Raw genomic sequence first — 21,425 nt, 5'->3', positions numbered from 1 at the left:
TCACCACCCATCACAGTCCTCTCACTGTGGATATTTAGAGGAAAACATCATTTTGCTTGAATGCCAGAATAGGTTTATCCAAGAACACCTCAGCGGCGATGCATTTACAGGAGGATGATACAGCAAACTGAGAGGCATCGCAGTGAAGTTTGGCTCACTAATGTCATTGAAACGACACTAAAGCTCTTTTTTTTGTGACCGACCTGCACAGACTCTGCATCAGACCGGAGGAACCTGCAGAGAGTTTCAGCTGCACACTAGATAAGAGGATGATTGAAATTATGTGCTTTTCTAGTCGCGTTTCGATGCAAATCTCTGCTGTTTTATTTCCCCGGTGAGCTTCAGGACAACATTTCCTCTCATTCACCTGAAGCCTTGAGAAACATCCACATGTGAGATCTGTGCCTCCGACATAACACAAAGATCTGCTCGAGACGCTCGCAGCTTTAAAAGATGACATTATAAGAGATTTAACAGCAACATCTCTTTCCAGGAACAAAGTCCTCATTACTCTGGTTAATACACACAAAGCTGTCAACAACTTCCTGATAGCATTTACACTATAATTCTTGCCTTTTTTTGTCTTTTTAATGAGGCTAACCACCTGAAAATACAGTGGACAAGTTTGCCTTTCTGTTTGTTTCTTCTGGTGTGTCACGCTCAGCGTCACAGCTACACTGGCAACTAGGGAACAGTAAAAAAAAAACAGCTGATGAGGAGACTCAACGCCGACGAAAAGATATTCAAGCGCTGATCCAACGGAGACGGACCGTAATTTACAAACCAATGTCTGATTTCCATCCAGCCAGTCGAACTGCTGTGACCGTGGCTACTGCAGAGCCATCTGATCCAGGAACAGTGCTGGGCAGGTTACTTACAAAAATGCAATTCATTACATATTATTAGTCATTATCATTTTAAAAAGTGAGGTAGTAGGGTGGTGTTGTTCAGCTGTGTTTAGGAAAGTTTGCACAGTAACACATGTATTAGCTCAGCTGCCCCTTAACCAAACTAACCATCCACACAAAGTTGGAAAAGGGAAAATGATTGGCTACAATCACGGGTGATTTATTTGTTGATAGCTATTAACAGTTTGTTCTTCCATGACTGCCAACAGCTGACTGGCCTTCCAAACTGGGAGCACTTGTTTTACTCGGTGGGGACGTTTTCATGCTGTAGGCGGAAACATAACCAAACGGCAGATGGTGACCGATGAACTTCACAGGACAGTATTCATGACTTGGATTAAATGGATGAAAAAGCCTTTTTACGGACTAAAGGAGGACGAAATTTAGGATTTAAAGACCTCTTCAGAGGGAGTCACCACTTTTTTCCATCTCTTTTGTGGACCATGCCGACAAATCTGAATAAATTATCCGTCGGTTCTTCTGGTTTCTGTTAAATGAACTGAACGACTGAATCTAACCTATAAACTCCTCATTGTGGGCGGTAACGTGTTACTGGATATTGTGACTGTAATAGTATTACTGCAGATCCTATTAGAAATGCATTATATCACTCCGTTACTGCTTAAAGTAGTAATGTTACTGTAACATGTTACTTTTGTGGCCTGTGATGAATGTCGATTGTATCCTTTCACCACTGAAGACAAAAACTCGATGTGAATGGGTGTCAGAGGGTCTCTGCTCAGTGTGAAAGGGGTGTGATAAAAACATGTTGTGCATGATGAGAAGTTTGTTATATCATCGTCACCATCATATTTTGTAACACTTGATGAGGGCGATATGATGTAACCAAAAAAAAATCCAAGATTCTCAAATTATGGTTCAAAAGTGCAAATAAAACTTTGTTATCATACGTTGGATCAGTCTAATGATAGTTTCAGTCAGATTGATCGGGTGTCGATAGAACGACCATCACTAAGCCGAAGGTTCTCATCCAAACACAGTGTTTCCACCAGCAGACATAAACTCTGCAGAAATGTCTCTCAACACGACCCTGAAGTTCCCGGCTGTTTACTCGCTGCAGGGGTGCGCTCACACCATGATAGTTTATTATCTCTTATGTAACGGCCTGCAGGGGGTCTATTAGTCAATGAGACTCAGCAGTTGAAGTCAGAAAGCCTGTTTTGTTCAGGCTGCTATTCACTCTGCCGTGGCGTCAAGTAACGACGGAAAGATTCAGAATATGGATCTCACGTTTAACCACTTTGATTCCGTTTGACCTTCTCAGAAACGCAGACGATCCTGTTCGAGTCTTCGTTCGTCCGGATAGATTCCTGCTCCCAGTCACATGTTCCTGGCGTGTAGCGCCTCACAGCACACCTGCCTGTATGAGTTTTAAAGCTACATGTATTTTTTCCACACAAACATTATGGAAGCTCCTTCAGTACTGAGCTGGAGGAACATTATGTCCAAGGTGATGACTGGATAATGTGTCTGTGCCAAACACACTGCAGGTGGTACCGAGGCTGGACAAAATAAAAAACAACACCCGTCCTTGAATAGTGGAAGGCACTTAGAGCGCACGCAGCTCCTCCAAGTTTCATATTTCACACTATATGACACTTTGTTAAAGGATGGCTATTTAAGGATAATTATTTAATAACTAATCATTCATTAATTCTTGGAGACGTTGTTCTTGTGTTATGTTGGATTGCCAATTTTGGAAGGTGACCTGTTGTGCACTGAGTAGCTTAGCAATTTATTCTAATATTTGTATTTTAGATGCATCGATCGTGCTGCTCTTTGCAGGAGGAACTCACTGAACAACTGGTCCAGGATGCTGCTGCACGGCTGTCGACCAGGTCCAGCAGCATGACACATGTCACGCCAATTTTACAGCCTTCACATTGGCTCCCGGTAAATTTCAGGATTCATTCAAGTCCTTGTCTTCACATACAGAGCCCAGAACCTGCCGTGCTTTTGAAGTGGTGGCTGTCAACACTGTGTAATGCTCTTCCTGTAGACTTACATTATGCGGTCTCTGTCGATGCCTTTAAAAAGCAACTGTAGATTTATTTATTCAAATTGCCATTCGTCTCACCTGCTGGTATCAAGTGTTGTAACCTGTGCTTTCATTTGTTTAGTTTTTTATGGTTTTGATGTTTTATTTAATCTTATATGTGACCGTGCTCTGTGAAAGCTGCTATATTAAATACATTTTACTTACTTAGTCATTTTAAAAGAGAAAAACATTGTGTAAATACGGCCAATAACGGATAAAACTCACCTTCCTTGTGGCTTACCCAAGCAAGACAGGAGTGCGCGATCTTCTTGACTTCATGCTGCTGGCTGCAACGTGCGCATTGTTGCCTCGTGTATTAACACAATGAATACATTTGGCCTTGTAGACTGCAGTTTGAGTTGTTTTTCCCACTAAACACTACTTGGATCTCTCTGTAACCCACTGATTTAACAAGATACTCTTTTTATAATGCAACTCCCAGCAAAGCAGTGTCTTACAACAGAAAAAATCCTGGACCTGCATTAAAAATTAAAACGTTGGCCGGTGGCCGAACTTTCCACCAGTCGATTATTTTCGAAGACATCCTGGCAAACAAACAGTCCTTGGTGGAGGTAAAGCAATATAACGTAGCACCAGGTCCTAAATAAACTTACAATTGAGAGATAAATCAACACCCGACAACGAAACAAAGTTCTGTAAAGTTACTGTGTTTGTTTCCACCCCTCGTGCATCACCCACACACATTCACCAGTGAGACACTTGCATCATATTTTTAATTTTATTCCTAGTATAAGAGACATACAATGGTATTCTGTGAGACCAAATTCATATTAATTCAAGAGGCGTAGCCTGGAAATCAAACAGAAAAAAAACATAATACTGAATCAATGAGACCCCGCCCAGATAGAATGTATTTACACCAAATCAAATACTGATTTTAGAGCTTTTAAGAGGCGAGACCGCTCCCTCAACCCATACAATCTGTCACCGGCAGAAAAAATAATGAAACAAAAAAAAAAAACACTTCCACTCATCAAACACTGTAGCTGCCACAATTCCTCTTATAAACCATTACGGTCACGACCTTAAATCAAGTTGGATGTTTTGTATTTGTTGTTCCAAAAAGCTATTTAATGCTCTGCTGCCTGTTAATATCCAAATCAACTTTTTTTTTTTTCCTTTAAACAAACGCTGCGGTCGGACCTTTATTTACTGGAGCTTGAGTATGAATAGTAAACTTTATATTGGCTCAAATGAGCTCTGGGAAATTTCAATCAATAAACACCACTTTCAGATACAGTAAATAACATAGTGCTGTTTTCACAGAATTGATCACGGTTCCAGTCGACCGTGACCAAAGTGACTCTGCTGAAAAGTGCAACAGCGGAGAGTCTCGAAGCTGTGATGTTTCTGACGCAGAGGCCGACCGGCATCTCCATCCCCGAGGGAGACCCCTCAGGAGATGTTCGGCAGCGTGGCCTCCTGGGAACCAACACTGTATCGATCCGAGAGACTATCTCAGCTCGTCGGATCAGAGTTCATTGCACTTCTCCACGTTTCCACACATTCCTAAACAGAAACTTTGTTGTCTCCACTCCTATTCGCTCCCTGTGTCGCTGGAGTTGACACCTGGTGTCGCAGGTAAGTCAAAAATCGACAGCGGTAACCATTGTAGAAGTCCAGTTTCATGCCTTCATCCTGCATCTATTCTCCTTTTATACAATTTAGTGTCACATTATGTTTTCTACTATCTCTTCTGAATAACTACTAAGAAAATATTTATTACCATTAGATTTGAAACAAAATAACATATTACTGCTCCATCAGCTCATCTAACATCGACTTCTACAATGGCTACTTAAGAGGAACTGTGAACCGCTCCCTTAGAAAACCCAAAGAGAAGCTAATGCTAATGCTAAAAGAAAGAAAAAAAAGTTAACAATGGCACCTAATCGGGAAAGTGACACCCAGTGGAAAGTGACATAATATGGAGGCAGTTGAACCTGAACGTCTGCAGTCTCAGGCTGTGTGTACTCGCTTTGCCAAAACACTCCCAAAAGCATCTGCAGGCTCACACGTGTGGGATAAGAAAATCAAACAGAAAAACAACAAAGAAGAAATGAAGGGTTTCATTCCAAAACTCTGTATTCGTCTCGAAGAATAATACATTTAATGGTGTTTAATATCTCTCAAAATAACAGATGAAAATTTGTGAAATATCACTTTGTAAAAAAAAAAAGGCTCAATATACTCAAGATATAACATACATGATTCATTAGTGAGTGTGTTACAATCATACTCGCAGTTCTCATAACAAATAATTTTTAAATGACAAATATCTCATTCTGGAATGAAACTCTTCAAATATACAATAGGATACTGTATGACACGTACTGACGACCATAGAAAATGAAACACCTACAATATACTGTAGCATAGTAGCCATCTGAGCCCCTTGCATTTACCCCTACCCCCATGTCACACACTATTATTAAATAAGGCACACATTTACACATACAGTTAAAATTTGGCTAGTAATTATTCCTTTATTTACAACCAATAGCCACAAAGTTAATAATTATAATAACTGCAGTCCGTTCTATGTTTTTATGTTCATTCTCATTCTGCCAGATGGCACGGCCTTTTTTGACTTCTTGTCCTCTTTGGGTCCAGAATACAGTTTTCTTTTAGTTTTTTTTTTTTTTTTTTTTTAACTGTCCTTTTCAGAGGATGTTCGACCCACTAGATTTGTGGAGCACCAATCTTAAGAGAAACATTCTCGAAGGAACTTAATGGACCCGATTTCGTCACTTCTGACTTTGACATCTGCTGGGACGGGAAAAGAAAAAGAAGAGAGGAGAGAGAAGACGAGTATAGCTGCTTTGTTGAAGTATTTCCTTGAACAAATTTGGTTCAGTTTTATTAGCCAACTGACAGGGTTGTATTGATGATGTGCATGATTTGGTAACCCCTAAGATTTTTTTCTCAGGGGGTGGTGGGGGGGGGGATCGTTTGATATGCCCAAAGATGAAAGAGTATAGTAAGGCAAAGACGTAACTACTTTCAGGGGAATTTTGCGGACTTTTCACCACAGGTTACATATACTGCATATGTATATGTATACATATACGGTGTGGATATAAACACACATATATATACACACACATGCATAATATAAACACATTCGAGGGTGGGGCGGGTGGGGACTGGTTACCAACACTACATCAGAAAAAGGTTAAGCAAAAGCATGAATCTAAGCATCGCAGGAGCCTCTGGCTTTTTAGTCTTCAAGATGACTGATGTGTAAAGTTTTTCCAACATCAACGCGTCCAAAAACTAAGTTGCATTGTAAATCCACACTGAGGACATTGGCAGCCTAATATAAGGAGGTGGCATCACGTCACCTGAGTCAGCAGTTCTATAATAAGCAAGTAGCTGAGCAATACCAATATGGTACAAAGATATTCGTTGGACAAAAAGAAGAGGGAAAAACAAGTTTGGTTGAGGCTTTCGTCCACAGTGACACTGGCTGCCACGCGATTGGTTGTGTTTTCTTGTGAAGGTCTGCAACCTCGAACCCACTGCTTTTCTTCAAAGGGAGGTTCCTTTAAGAAGACACAACGAGGGAGACTCCCTCTCTAGTCCAGGAGTGTTACCTCCTCAGTAGTTGAACTTCCCCTGTTGGTTGACTGGGGACGTGGCAGGTATGAACAGGGGCTTGGGAGGGACGTCAGGTTTGAGAGAGGAGGCCCGGCGGACGATAGCACCCCGGTGTTGGACCTCCTGCTGCTCTCCGTTGTAGCTGTGCTGGCGTGTCAGGTACCCATTAGGGATGAGGGGGTAGTGAACCTCGCAGGCGCTGCCCGTCGAGTTCATCCGTGCCAGGAGGGGAGGTGGCTGGTGGGGCCCACCGTTTCGTTGGCTGAAGCTGTGCTGGCGAGGGATCATTCCTCCTCCACCTACTCCTACTCCGCCTCCATTGGGCATCTTGGTGGCTGCAGTAAGCAGCGAGTGCCTCTGGGAGGAGTGCCTCCTCTCCAGCGTGGACTGGTGGTGTGGGGGAATGTCTGGAGGAACATCCATGCGTCGGGTGAGGCTGTCTCGGGGTAAGGTGGATGAGCTGTAGTAGGGGGCTGATTCTGTCTCAGGAATCTGAGGTTGGATGCGGTTGGCGAATGCTAGTTGACAACCACCGCTGGCCATCAGACCCGATGGGCTCATTAACTGGGAGTTCTTGCTGCCGCCTGCCTCGTGGATGTGCTTCAGGAGCTCATCCAGGGAGGTTACCTCCATCACTTTCTGAGAGTAACCAGGGTAAGGTTGTTGTGATAACACACGTTCAACATTATGGATTTTGCGCTCTTCTGGGTGGAGATGACCTCCGACTAGTGGCTGTCCGTTGGACAGGCCGTGGGAGTAAGGGAAGACCTGCTGGTGAAGCAGGGCTGAGCTGGGCCTGGAGACAATGTTGTGGGACTTTGGTTCCTTGGCATTGTTGCAATTCTGGTTCTTCTCCCACTGGTTCTTGAAGGCTTTCATGCTCTTGATAGGCAGCTCTGGGGTTGAGTCTGGTGTAGGCAGACCAGACAGCTCTGAGGAATGGTGGAGATGGTGGTGGTGGTGATGGGGATGGACCAGGTCTCCCATTGTCATTGCGTGATGGACATTTCTCCTCGGTGGATGATGCTCCTTGCTGTTGGCGAAGAAAGAGTTGTAGATCTTTGGAGACGACACCTCCATCTTGTCGTCCTTACTCTGGCTGTCCAGTAAACCATTAAGCTTAGCCAGACTGCGGAGCGACAGGGCGTGGGGGATCGGGGCCTCGGGATCTTTCGACAGCTTCTTGGTCTTGTGGCCTGTGTGGTTACAGTAGCAGGAGACCAGGAAACCGGAGAGGAAGGCGCCAAGGACAAAAGCCACCAAAACACAAGCGATGAGGAGAGTGTAATGGACACTGTGATTGGTCTTCTCCAGCTCTGGTGGTCGCCTCACACCTTCAAAACAGAAAAGATTGAGAAAAGAGTACTTCAGTTAGAGCTTTTCCTGACTGAGCCAGAAGAAGAAGAAAAAAAGACACATTTTCAAGAGCTAATGTAGGTCAAGTAGCAGCTGGGACAGACAGGTTGTGTTTACAGGGGCTTCACTACGTGGGAAACAGCATGGGAGAGGTGTTTGAACTAAGCTCTTGGCTTCCTTTTCCTCCACTGTTAATAGATCAATACAGTCTTTCTTTCTAGGACCTGTGCTTTCCACTCAGACTGGCAGAGGCCAAGAGTTCCCCAGTCAGTGAGAAATCAACTCCGAAATGAGTTAGAGCTTTAAATATTGATGGGAGCGCGGCAGCAGGAACCTGATGTCATTTTCACAGACTTTGCTTTCCAATGCGAGGATCAGGGGTGAGAGCACCTGGTATGATGAACGAGCCAAAAATAACAGGTCTACCCAATCGCTCACTGAGGGTGGCGCCTTTGCCAAAACAGACTCAAATGAGGATGTCAAATTCTTTTCAAAACGAAGCTGAGGGAGCAGCCAGTGCATCAGTGCACCAAAAAACACAAGGTTACTTAGCTGAGGTAAATCTACCATGTAAATGTCCTTGGGTGATGTGACCCTAGCACTCTGTTTGCCTAATGGCGTGAAAGGCAACGACTATAAGAGGAGTGAAACCTGCCACCTCTCGTAATCAGAGCTCATTTGCAAGAGGCTGCCGCCATCTGTGGTGTCAGACCCTCCTCTCCACCCTTAATGACAGTTTCTGTGAAACTGATTAGTCTGCGGAGGGGGACAGCTGAGCAGCACCGAGGAGGGAGAAAATGCAGGTGTTGCAAACAAGCTAAATCCAACGGCTGATGAAAGCTTCGTTGAAGAATGAAAATGGAAGATGATGATGTCTAAATCAGGCTTGATGATAGCTTATGAGATGTTCAGACTGATGATGACGAGGATGATTGGTGGATGAGTATAGGGGATATCAGCTGAATAATGAGGTCTGCATTAGAGTGAATTTTTAATCTTTTATCTGAATTAAGTGGCCGAGACGTGACATAATGAAGGCCGTTTTCTCCAGAAGATTCTCATGTAGAAATTTGCTGTTATTCATCGCTGAATGAGTTATGATGTGGCTGATATGAATAAAATCTATATATAGTGTATAATTTCATATTGCAGTAGCATTGAACAATATAATCTGCTCTTGGAAATTTTCTGGACACTGATTATAGATAAAATAACAATATGGGAATCTGTTTTTGGCTAGAAAAACAAGTTTTTAGCCAAACTGATGCAAAAACTGTTTGCAACATTGTCTGCAGACGCCTGAAACAGCAGAGAGATTGCAGAAGGATCATTTCAAGGTACGTACGGTATCATCATGTCGGCCAATCCTGCCAGTTGCATCATGATTTATCAACTAATGTGGAGGTGGTTATGTGATGAAGCCATGAACAAAAACCCAAATCCTCCCAAAACTGATGAAATTCTACAACCCATTTGAGACCAACATCTCAAAAGGAATTACATTCTTGGTGGAGTGGAGGATGTGAATAAAAAACCTCCTACATGAACCGAGGCCAGGGGTGAGCCTTATTAAAGGTAATGAGTGTGTGTTAGAAGGACCATAAAGGGTCCTCCACACTGTGTGTATCTGATTAGAGGCAAATTTTAGGGGGATACTACAGGGATGGAAAATCTGATCAGAGAACTTGGTACATTATTTCAGTCAAATCTTGTAAATCCACAAGAGATAAAAGCACCAATGAGGGAGTCTAAACTCAATCTTCTTAAGCCTCAAAAGGCACCTGCCGCCATGGTAACTGCACAATGCATGAAATGGAAAGACATGCCATTTGCCTCCTGTCATCATTACAGCTCTAATTTGACAGAATCTCATTACAAACGGGGTAAAGATACGGCACAATCACAATCAAACTAGTTTTATCTCTCGTTGTGACGGATCTGTACAGATTCTGGCAAAAAGTTTGAAAAGAAGTTTATTATTTAGGACATGAAGTTACGGTGAAACATGGTCAGTTCTTTCTCCTCTTTATTATCTAGAGGTGGCCTTTTTTTCGAGCAGGTGTGCTTGTACAGGCTTATTATCTCATCATCATGTATCACCACACTCATTTTCATGGGGTGCTTTGCTGCCATTTTCCCTACAGAGAGACACTGTGGAGCACTATAATCTCTCTGAAAATAACGCTTTGAATAGAGCTTCCAATTAAAAATGCTCAATTTTTAGCCATTTATTCTTATGATTGCCTCGACTTATGACCACATTAAAAAGTCATAAATCATAATTGCGTCCCAGTGGGAGACGCAATCAAAAGCGATGCTGCAGCGAGCCTGTTAATACCTCTTCTTTTAATCTTGGGCAATCTTTTTTATTTTTTGGGGTCTCATTACACAGGCCGCCAATCAGCTCTGCGGCGACGTTGCGGGTCCAAGTTTGTGATTCTAACTGATCAGTGTCCCGGCGGTGGTGGCGGCGTACAGCTTTTGTAATGAGCGGGGAAAGGCTGCTCTCATCTCAGTGTGCTTTCTGCCTCCTGTTACCCCTTGTGGCTTCCTGGTACCTGTGAGTCATCTGTTCCCTCTGGGCCACGACACAACCCCCCCCAACACTTCCCTGTCTGTGGATACAGGCCTATCGACGGGTCCCTCCTGGTTAAGATGTATGAGTCAAGTGCCACAGCAGGGGGTGAAACACGCAGCTGAGGTAAACACATCTAGAGCCTACCGACGACCTGTCACAACACGTTTCATGAACAGGCCGGTTGACTCAATCACTGGGCATGTGGGACATATGGTGCCACTGGTCACAGTGAAATTAATACCCTGTGAATCATACCGACAGCCTGGCAAGCTGCTAGGTGGCGCACAGGAGGTGCTGGCGAACTGTACACACTGACTTGGCTATCTTAACACTTTCTTTACAAGCGTCTGGAAACTAAAGACACTTTGAAACTACAAAAATATTTTCAATTTAGATAAAAAAAGTCAGTTTGTGGGAAAAATTGTCACTTCAAGTCGAGGTGATAATTAATGCCGCTTTACGCACCCTTCAGAACGCCCCTACAATGTTTACACAGCTTCAGAGTCGGTGTTCCTCTCTCACGTCGTCACATTATATTTCTGTGTCAACTCAACATGGTCTCGGCTCAGAGACGGCTTAATATAGAGATACCCAAGTCTGCCAAAAGGTAAAAAAGACAGATGGGCTGCGTGAGTGGAGGCAAGGGAGGCAAAGGAAGAGAGGGATGGTGACAGCCAGGGGATGGAAAAAAAAGAAAGAGAGGAAGATGAAGGGATGAAATTCAACCTTGGTGACAAACTGGTGATGAAGAGTGGAGTGAATGTGAGAGGACTCAAAGATCCAAGAGTCAGGGGAGCAAGAGCAAAGGGAGAGAGTGGAGATGAAAGAGAGAGCTACAAAAAAAAAAGTAAAATGGAGAGAACGAGTGAATGTATGTGCATGAAGCAGATTTGAAGGAGGAGGAGGAGGAGGATGGGGAGAGCGGCAGAGTGAGAGACAGACAGACATGATGGGGTGAGTGACAGACCGTCACTCTGCTGGGTTTTGAAGCCTGGTGCTCTGCGGCAGCTGTGATATGGTTGGAGAACAACCCTCGCGCTCCTCCGCAGCGCCGGAGGAAGAGAGGCGCTCTGTGATTGCATCCATATTGTTAAAAATAGACGGCGCGGTAGGTTATGTAAACAGGCAAGTTTTACATGGCGTCGCCTGCGCCGCGGCTTACTAATTGGCGATGGGTTTTTGCATGAGGGCGAATAAAGTGTTTTTATTTTTTTTTGCTGCAGGTGACGAAGTCTGAAAACAAATTACAATGGAAGTGACAACTTCTCTTAAGCATGTGAGTGATTAAGTAAATGGCTGCTGTCTTTGCCGGCTCCCACAGACATCTTAAATCGACTTCATTAACAACACAGTAGCCATAAGCTTTTCCATGACACCAATTACCAGTAATCTGAACACTTTGAAGTTCCCTACTTGCTCAATTGTGAAGGAAAATTCTTGCTGCATCTCTCGCAGCACATTACAGACTCAGAAACTCTACAAAACTGGAATTTAAAACACAGCCAGGAAGGAACAGCTACTTTCAACACTTTCAAGGTCAGATATGAAATAATTTAAACAGCAGGAGCAACTTCTTTTCTTTTTGCACATACTGTAACTTTCTACACTGTATCAGGGTTTTTCTCAAGGGTGCGTTTAAAATGCTTTGTAACCTGGAGAACAACTTGTGTTCTATTTTTCGCATCGAGTGAAGACGTTCGGAAATAGCCCTAATTAGTTTCTGCTTCTGCGAGCTTACAAGTGCATGTAATTGTTCCCTTAATGGCTACTCCATCCCAACGAGAAGCCGACGAGACGAAATGGCCCCGGGCTTCATGGGGGAGCATTATCCCGGCTAATGCTGGAGATTTATTTCTTCCACACTAAAAATAACAATTTTTTAACTCCTGAAAGACACCCTGAGGTTGAGAGATGGACACAAATGAATTATTTTCATTTTTCTAACAAAACCTGGTTGAAAGGCAGAGCAGCTCTGCCCGGCTTCCTGCGAGCTTTAGTCATTTGACAGTTTTAATACTTGATGTCTGTGCACTGACAGACATGGTTAGCAAACAGAGCATGACCGTGCGTGTCGGTGTGGCTGCACACACACACACACACACACACACCCACCCAGACACACACACACACACACACACACACACACACACACACACACCCCCCCAGACACACACACACCCAGACACACACACACACACACACTGGGTATATGTGCTGGATGTGTGCAGGGTTCTGGCTGTTGACTGAGTGAATTCAATCATGTACACTTGTTATTAGGAATTTGCATAATATTCCACCTCAGTGCTCAGCCAATTGGATGCGGTTTAATATATGCACACGAGCTAAGGTGATATGGTGTAATGTAACAGATCCATTCCAATTGAAAAGTAGTGGTAATGAGCACTGCATTTCATTCCAGGTGTGCTGATGCATAGAGAGCATAGATTTCATTACAGCCTCTGATTGAATACTGGTAAATTAGGCGTGCTGTGGCATCTGGCAATCAGAAGCACACTGTCTGTATGAAGTCCTTCAATATTTACACCTGCGCTTTGAAGGGAAAGTCAAGTTGCAGCAAGTCAAGTAGCAGCATACATATCGATTCAAACACTCAGACAGCAGAGTGGTTTGGTTAAAGGGGTGGTTCACTCAAATTATCAAAAACATATCTTCTCATTTCTCACAGACACAAATATCATGTCTCCACTACGTATTTTTTATAACCACATTTGAGGGATATTTGCAAAAATTGTGTGTTTATGTGTATATTCTGTGTACTAACAGTATTTTTGAAGAAAACCTGCCGACATAAAGCTAAATTTGAATGTTTTTACACACTTATAAAAAAGGTGTTGGCCCCAAAAGTCCAGTATCTGTCAGGATGTAGTTTATAATAATTTAAGCATAAAAAATGTCAAAACTCAAAAGCAGCACGTCTTTCTAGAAACAATCAACAGACGTCATCATGACTATTTTTCAGTGAAACTAATTTCTACAGACAAAATGACCAAAACAAAAACTATTAATGGAAAGAAACATTTGTTTTGTGTGGAAGCAAATGTCTACTAATATAATAACAACTATAATATAAACATAAATACCCCTCAGGTTGAATAAGAATACATGTTTTTTTCGTAATTTGGGTGAACCGACCCTTTAAGGAGCATCTGAGTAATCATCACAAGCCATTAAAACCAGGCAGAGCACATGCAGTAAGTGACGTCCTTTGTGTTTTTCTTTCGTTCTATACATGCAGTTGAATCAGAGAAATTAAAAGGAGCAGCTGTTTATTTGCCATTCAGTGGGCGGTAAAGCAAAACGGTTCCAATGCAAACTTCCACCTGTTGTGATGTCATCGAGAGGGGAAAGGTGACACTGGAAGGATCTTTGCTTTACCAACATACTTAAAGAGACAGTCCACGCCAAAGTCAGGTAACAGTTACAGATACGGTGAAACATTTTTAAACATTCATCTCGGTGTTGCTGTTTTAGCTTCATCACTGGCAACACATGAAGGACATGCACCAAACAAAAAAAAAGGAGAGGAAGCTTGGACTCCTAATAACAATGGACATTTATCTTAAAAGGAACAGTTCACCAAAAAAAAGACAATTCAGTCTTTATCTACCACTCCAATGCTGGTGGAAAGTCTTATTAAACAATTTCTGGAGCTTCACAACAAAATAGAGTTGCAGCAACAACTTGTATGGAGCCATTTATATTTTTTGTTTCCAGTTGTGGTTTACGTTTTAAAACAAGTCCCCATCTGCTTCAGTTGTTTAGGAGAACGCTGCAGCGCTGTTTTGCTGTGAAGCTCCAGAAATTATTTGTGAACTACAAAACTTCACCTTACTTTTCCATCAGCATTGAGATGATGAGATAGTAACTAAACTTACATTTTTTTTGGGTGAATTGTTCCTTTAACCACAAGTGTAGCATCTATTTTACCCCAATAATCTTTGTTTCACAGCTCTGTCTTCCTGTTAAAACCCACATCTATCATGTCACATACTCGCTGTCTTTGGAGTGAACTGCTGCTTTAAGAGATGAAGAAACTGCTCGCAGGTCACTCAAACACCTGCGCAACAGTTTCAGCCATCGGCTGTAAAAACCAGAAGGGCAGATCATAAAAAGACAGTGAAGAAGGGTCAGTGAGAGAGAATTCAACAAAGGAGGCAGGTACAGCTAAAGGGTTAGTCCAACCAACTAAAGAAAGGAAAAAGAAGAAAGAAAAAACAGGCAGGTAAATCGGGAGAAAAACTCCCCAGAGGTCAATGAGACAGATTAAGGGTAAGGGGTTCGGGTTATAGCAGCCGGGACGACTGCGTGGGTGGATTTGATCACTGTGGGCCCCCGTGGATCGCCGTGACGCTCGGAGCTGACGCCTCTCCATCCTGACACTGAGCTCAGCTTTAATAACCGACACGGAATAAAGGGCCATTAAATGAGCCGGTTATGGAAAGTGAAGTATTCGGCGTGTGTGTAATGCCTTTAAAGTTAGTTTAACAGCACGTTGCAGTGTGTGTTTTTGTAGTAAAACATGATGTCACTTAAAAACGCAGTAAAGTGCTGGTGAGTGGAGCGAAGGGGAAAAAATGGCTTAGTTCTGTGTGACCTTTAATGAGCGCCATTACACCATGACGATGACTCAGGGAGTTCAAATTGGCAGCAACGTTTCAAAAAGTGAAGCAAATGTGTGTGTGAGTGTGTGTGAGTGTGTGTGCACACGATGGCCTGACTTGTGATAAATCATGTAAGAGCAGCCAGCAGGGTCAACATAGATGAATTAAATCCGACAGCCAGCAGTTCTGTTTAACCGTCATAATGAACATGTTTCTGGATGTGCAGCCTCGGTCTGACCCGGACTGATCTAAAGATGTATTAAATATTTTAAAATCCAACTTCACACACTGCCTGCTGTTTGAAAAAGTGACAGCTGCTGTTAAAATTAAATGGAAAGTGAAACTCTGGGAAAGAGTTTTACATTGACGCTGCTCAGTTTAACTCATGACGAATGAAACGTTTATTATTCTGTATTATAACTTTCTTGACTTTTGCTTTAAAGTGAGAACGAGGAACTTTCAGCTTTTGTTGATTCTGGCGGCACCTTTTGACAAAAGCGGTCCGACACCAGCGCCTTGCTGTTGCAAATGTCCTTGCTGGCACGTGCCGGCGGAGCGTGCATTTATTTCGTAAGCGAGTGACGGAGAGACCGCAGGATGGATTGCGATGAGGTAATGTATTGATATGTGATTTTATATGTGATCGGACCAGAGCACAGGCGTTAATAATAACTATATCTTCTCGCTGATGGTCTCGTTTGCTGTTTCAGAAAGTTATTTTTAATATTAAACGTCATATATTTGTGTTATTTTTTTTACCTTGTTCTTAACTATTACGAGGTAAAGACATTACAACATTAATCATAAGACATATTGATCCTGATCTGGACTGAAGCCTCTGTGAGGAGCAGATACGATGATAGTGGTTAGAGGGGACACAGTCTGCGCCCTCTCAGTGACTGGATGATCCAGGCGGTGTCTGTTGCCGTGCTCTTTGGATGTATAAATAACTCTTTGGAAAAACTAGCTGGCATCGATGGCACCCGCAGGACGTCGAGCCCTTCTTCATGGAAAAGGTTCAACCCGAGTTCACTCTCTGCTCTCCTCATGTAGTGTTTTAATGAGTTTGAAAAATGGCTGCTTCACTTGATTCTATTATCCAGCCATCTCACTGGGTCAGCTAAATTAGCTGCTAGCCTGGCTTTTTTTCCGTGCAGCCCACGCCAGTTCACCTAAATATGCAGTGGGGTCACGGGGAAAAAGGTCAAATCACAATAGAGGGCAGGAGAGCGGAGAAAACAGACCAGAGGTCCACAACCAGGAGACTTGTGAAACACAGTTCTGCTAAATGTTCACACACAAAGGAGAGGTGGGCGTCCTCCGGACAGCAGCAGCTTCAGCACAGACCTGACTGCTGGCATTTTTCTAAATAGCAGCAGGTCAACAGGTGTCCTGCCCTGGCTTTTTAGTCTTCCCTGGTGTTTACATAATGTAATGCAGCTGCCCACATGTGAGCCAATATATTTCACTTCAGCTGTCCATAACTGAGCGGCATAAAACCAGAAAACAAATGTGGTGAGGATTAACAGGCTGTGTGAGGTGAAGTGACTGGCTGCCTTTGTGATTTTTGCTTATAGATTTTATATCTCGCTGACATTTATGGATGAAGTGGATTTACAGGTCTACTTCTACTGATGTGATCGTTGAGGGATGTTTACTGACGGGGAAACTCTTGGAAGTTGGGGAACTTTTCTGAGCCGTCGTATCGTGTCACCTGTCACGCAGAATAAATGTGGACTTTTCTTCCACAGCCTCACAAAAACAGTGCGAGTAAATACTGGCTTACTAACTGGTTTGGTTTTAAAGGAGGGACGGCCAAAGTGAGGCTCTGCAGGACAAAGTTGGTGAGCCATAATATTAAATTCATCCCTCCAGATTCTTCTCAGTAAAAGAACCCATACAAATTAATACATCTAATATAAATCACTGTTTTTTTCTTGTAACAATTTTGCATCTTAACAAGACAATAAGTTCAATTTAGTCAGTTAACTATAACTGGTGTGAGGGAAAGCTTGTGTTAACAGGCATTTTGACTTGTCACAGTAGGAAAAGCATAGAAATAGTGAAGGCTCGGTTCCATTCAGCTGCTGGTCCTCGTCACATTGTCATGGCTTACTGGGACATTTTAACGTGTCAAAACATCTGCAGTGAAACAGATCTTTAGTGTACAGTGGTTCACAGTAAATTAGTCCTCTGGTTCTCAATCAGATCCAATCAGGACATCCTCCCCCAGCTCCACACTCTTGTCCAAATGTCTTCACTTTTGGCTCTAAAAAAACAAGATGGCAGCCATCATGCCAAACTTAAGGCTTCACACAGAAGTCCACGCACCAGTGGGCGATGTCAAGGTCGCAGTATCTATTCAACTTGAGTCTTTAGTAACTTTTTGTCTGGTATTTTTTCTCTCCTGATTGGCCGTCCTGTGTTTTGTCCACTATCTGTGTGCTTCTGTCTTCCTGCCACCGTGTTGCAGCTATGAGATTTGTGACACGGCTGCAGAGCCTCTACAGAAGGTTCAGACACAAAAGCAGATATGTGGTGAGAAATGGACAGGAAGTGAGAGAGATTGGACGCCCTCTTGGAACTGTGACGCCGTTACTTCCACACCAGCTCCTCTCCCGCCTTATCAACCCGCCCGCCCGACTCTTCTGATTGAACCGGCAGCATCACAGTCTCTGGCTGAAAATAGATTGCGTTGCTGTTTCTATTACATCCTACTCCTACACCCCCCTCCCTCCCCTCCTCCCTGGTGTCCAGCTCCCTTGCTCAGGCCCCTGCTGGTTATTTATTTGTTATGGGCTTTTCTCATTTGAGCCCGAGTAGCTCATCATTGCAGCCAGAGAGTCTGTCTGCGTGAATGGAAGCTTCTTTTACTTGCTGAGGATTTATGGACTTCTGACATGGTGCCTGCGCAAGCAAGCAGCAAGTCGAGGACAAAAACTGCTTCGTGCCGCCTCTTCCTCCCTGAATCTCATCCAAATGAACCGTATCTTGTTCAGGAATATGTTCCAGAAGCGGAAATATGTCCAGAAACTTTCTCTCCCTTGCTCTTATTTCTTCTACATGATGATTAGAGGTTCACAGGGACGTTTGGTTGCACTTCCTAACACAGTTTTGTAGCTCTTTGTCTTAAATTTCCTACTTTTGAAAGCTAGCAGTGTTAATCAGTATGAGTGCCAACTGTCAAATTAAAAATGTAAGAACTAATGAGACTTCGAGCCTATAAAGATCAAGATGTGATTAAATATTTAGAGGCTTGTTGGAGTTTTATAGGTCATGTCATTTATTTGACGTAGCTGGATGGTGCGGTGTCATTGTGGAAGAGTTACATTACAGGTTCGATGCCTTTAACAATGTGTGAAGAGAGAGCTGAACTTTCATTTCCAGAAGTCAATCTCATTCAGATTCACTTTGACATCTGTAATTACACAAATTCAGGCCCAACAATAGTCTGTGGAGCTGAAACGATGACTCAAATCATTTTTTTTTCTAATCAAAATGCCAGAAAGTTGAAGCTTCCAGCTTCTGTGATGCGACGATCTGCTGCCTTTCTTTGTCGTACATTACAGCAAATTTGAATATCTTTGTCAGAATGTTGATGAAACAAGCAATTTTCTGTACGTCGCCTCGGGCTCTGGGACATTTTCTACTATTCTCCGATGTTTAACAGAACAAACAGTTTATCTAGTCGATTCTTTGATTCATATGTTTTTAGTGGCCGTGACTGAACCGAGCCAGAGACTGTCACCAGCGATCCAGAATAAAAAGGCAGCTGAGTGGCAGGATATTAAATTGGATGCGTCATTAAATCTGGTGCTTTCAGTATTTTTGTTTGTCTGTGTTTGCGACCCCCGAGGAAAAGGCCAGCGTGCAGTCAATAGTTTTTTGGTCTCATTTTCATGTTATGAAGCCACATTAATCAAGGCGGTGCGCCAAGAATATTTGGAGGGAAATCTACTTTCTTTTTTTGTGGTTGAACTTTGCTAAAGTCAAAAAACGGTTCATATTCTAATATCACCATCAGTAGTAGATACTCACTTATCTTAAAATAGGGGACAGATACCCTCGGGAAAAGGTTTCACATGCTCCAAGGAAATGAAAATTAGGTGTGTTTCCATCAACTAGTTTGGAGTGAATTAGCCAAGACATGCAAAGAGTAGTTTGTCAGAAGACAGAGAAGAAGAAGTGGAGCTGTGATTTGGAAGCAACTGCCAATAAACATCGAAGAGGAAGAAACAAAACCAGTCGACTCGGCCGTCTACGAGGGAATCTTCTTCTTCTCTTGGAGTGGAAAAGGTGTTTCCATCTCCTACTAAGCTCATTTTCAAAAAAGTTAAAAACCATCTTAAGCAGGCCGAAAAACTTTTGCAGAATTACGGAAGTTTCGTCAAATCATCCATTAACCTTTTCTAATGCGATACTTCATAATGTGAATAAAATATGCTAATAGAAACACGTCTAATGAGAGACTTCGTTAAGTTACAGCAGTGAGTCAGGCTGGAAAGTTCACGTCAGGTACTTTGACTCTACGCTCTCAGAGTCTCCGTTAGCCGCACAGGGAAGTGACTTTTGCTGCGTTCCCTCAAATGGGAATGGAAATCATAAATGTAAATGCGCGGTCACATAGACGAGGAGACGCCACCTGACTTTGTGCTTTGCATTTTTTCCAGTGTGGTCGGAAAACACTGAGGGAATATTTGTGTGTGTTGACGAGCTAAATAAAAGATGAGGAGGGGCCACGTGGGAGCAGTGTTGTTTAGACTCAGGTTCTCTACTCAATTTGAGGAGTTAATTAGAGCCAATGCAGTATTTATTTCAAGTCATTAAATCGTACACATTCCTGGCCGGCTGTGTTTGAGCACACTGGGATGTACGGCTGAACATAGCAGGACGGGAACATCCTCTTCTAAGACTCTTCCGAACCGTGTTCATCTCAGTTTAAGTGAAAGTCGCCGCAGCGGTACTTGGTGATATCGAACACTTATCCTTCGACGCTCTTCCATTTAAAAAGGGCTTAATGTCAGTGGGAGCGTTAAGTGAAGCTCGTCATGTAAACGCACACTAATGAAGCGTACGGATCAAGAAAATCGATCAGCAAATGCTTTCCGTTCACTGAGAGATTGGTTTTGACTAGTGAGTTAAGTGTTAGTGAGCTAATGAAAGTGATGTTTCACCCTGGAAGAAACATTATCACGTATTAGCATGCAAACCCATCACGTGACTTCTTGAATAGTCGGCAGCTGCCGCCGTCTGCTTTTTACTGGTCGGGACTCGTTTTTCTCAGCGACTATTCAACATCCGTCATTATCAGAAATTGCATAGAGAACGTAGTTTTTGAAAAATTGCAAACCACGAATGGAGGATGTTAAAAATGATTTGATTTTTGAATTCGTCTCCGCTGTCAATTTTAGATTAACTGCTTGAAATGAGTGCCATCGCTATGGAGACGCAGGCTGGATGATTGAGTTGATTCAGAGCAGGCATGCAGGCTGAAAACAGGAGACCGTTCTTCCAGAGTGAAACACATTTTTAAAGATTATTTCTTGTTAGTGGTCAGTCTGGTTAGAAGTGTAACGATGAGGCGATCGGGGCCCAGCAGTGCAATCCCCCTGCAGATTCACTGAGGACAGACATCCCTCCCCCTTACCCTCCATCTCCACACTGATTGGCTCCGAGTCAGGTGACCCTTGTTCCCCCACTGGGGGAGGGCCATCAGGACCTGTACCTCTTTCAGGGTCACCTGCCTCCTTTGGGAATGCCGCCCCATGATAGGTTGTGCTGGCGCTTGTGGGTGTGGTCTTCCCTGTGGTTGTGACGAAGGGGGGGGAGGAGGAGGTGGAGGAGGAGGAGGAGGAGGAGGAGGAGGAGGAGGAGGAGGAAGGGGGCGACAGAGTGAGTGATTAGTGAAATGTGAATCAGCCCGGACAATCAACTTCAGAGAAATGAGTGGTGAGTCCTGAGTGGGGAGAAAAAAAAAAGCGTCACCCGTTAACATAAAGACCCAGTGATGATAGTGGGCAACATGATGAGCACACAGAGCACAATTTAATTCACCCGTCAGTTCACACACACGCACACACACGAGCACACAGTGATGTCAAGTGCTGCGGCGTACTTTATACCCACACTCGGACTCTCCAGGTGAGTTCGGCATTTGTGACATATCCACGATCATCCACAATACGTTCCTGCTTTGCTGCCGTTATTAAAAACACACAGCAGGTTTGTGACTCTTTAAACGTCACATCGAGCTATCTGGCAGTTTGTCAGAGGAGACTTTA

The 21,425-nt window shown here is 43.3% G+C and overlaps 1 protein-coding gene across 4 annotated transcripts in view; it reads right to left on the bottom strand.

Annotated features, from left to right (window-relative positions):
- Positions 1-3,692: 3,692 nt before the first annotated feature.
- Positions 3,693-21,425, bottom strand: part of sema6cb (semaphorin 6Cb) — a 169,321-nt gene continuing 151,588 nt past the window's right edge. For 2 of the 4 annotated variants that reach the window (XM_084357221.1, XM_084357220.1), the window contains 2 exons: positions 20,792-20,947; positions 3,693-7,922 (listed from right to left, as the gene is read on the bottom strand). In XM_084357221.1, the coding sequence (XP_084213347.1) occupies positions 6,589-7,922; positions 20,792-20,947 (1,490 nt within the window). In that variant the 3' untranslated portion in view covers positions 3,693-6,588. The remainder of the gene's footprint in view (positions 7,923-20,791; positions 20,948-21,425) is intronic. The other 2 variants (XM_084357222.1, XM_084357223.1) reach the window with 2 other exon arrangements.

The sequence above is a fragment of the Pagrus pagrus genome (assembly GCF_965226575.1).
Source record: "Pagrus pagrus genome assembly, chromosome: 7".
Taxonomy (NCBI): domain Eukaryota; kingdom Metazoa; phylum Chordata; class Actinopteri; order Spariformes; family Sparidae; genus Pagrus; species Pagrus pagrus.
Note: the sequence above shows the minus strand (reverse complement) of the source record. Positions and strands in the feature narration are given on the sequence as shown.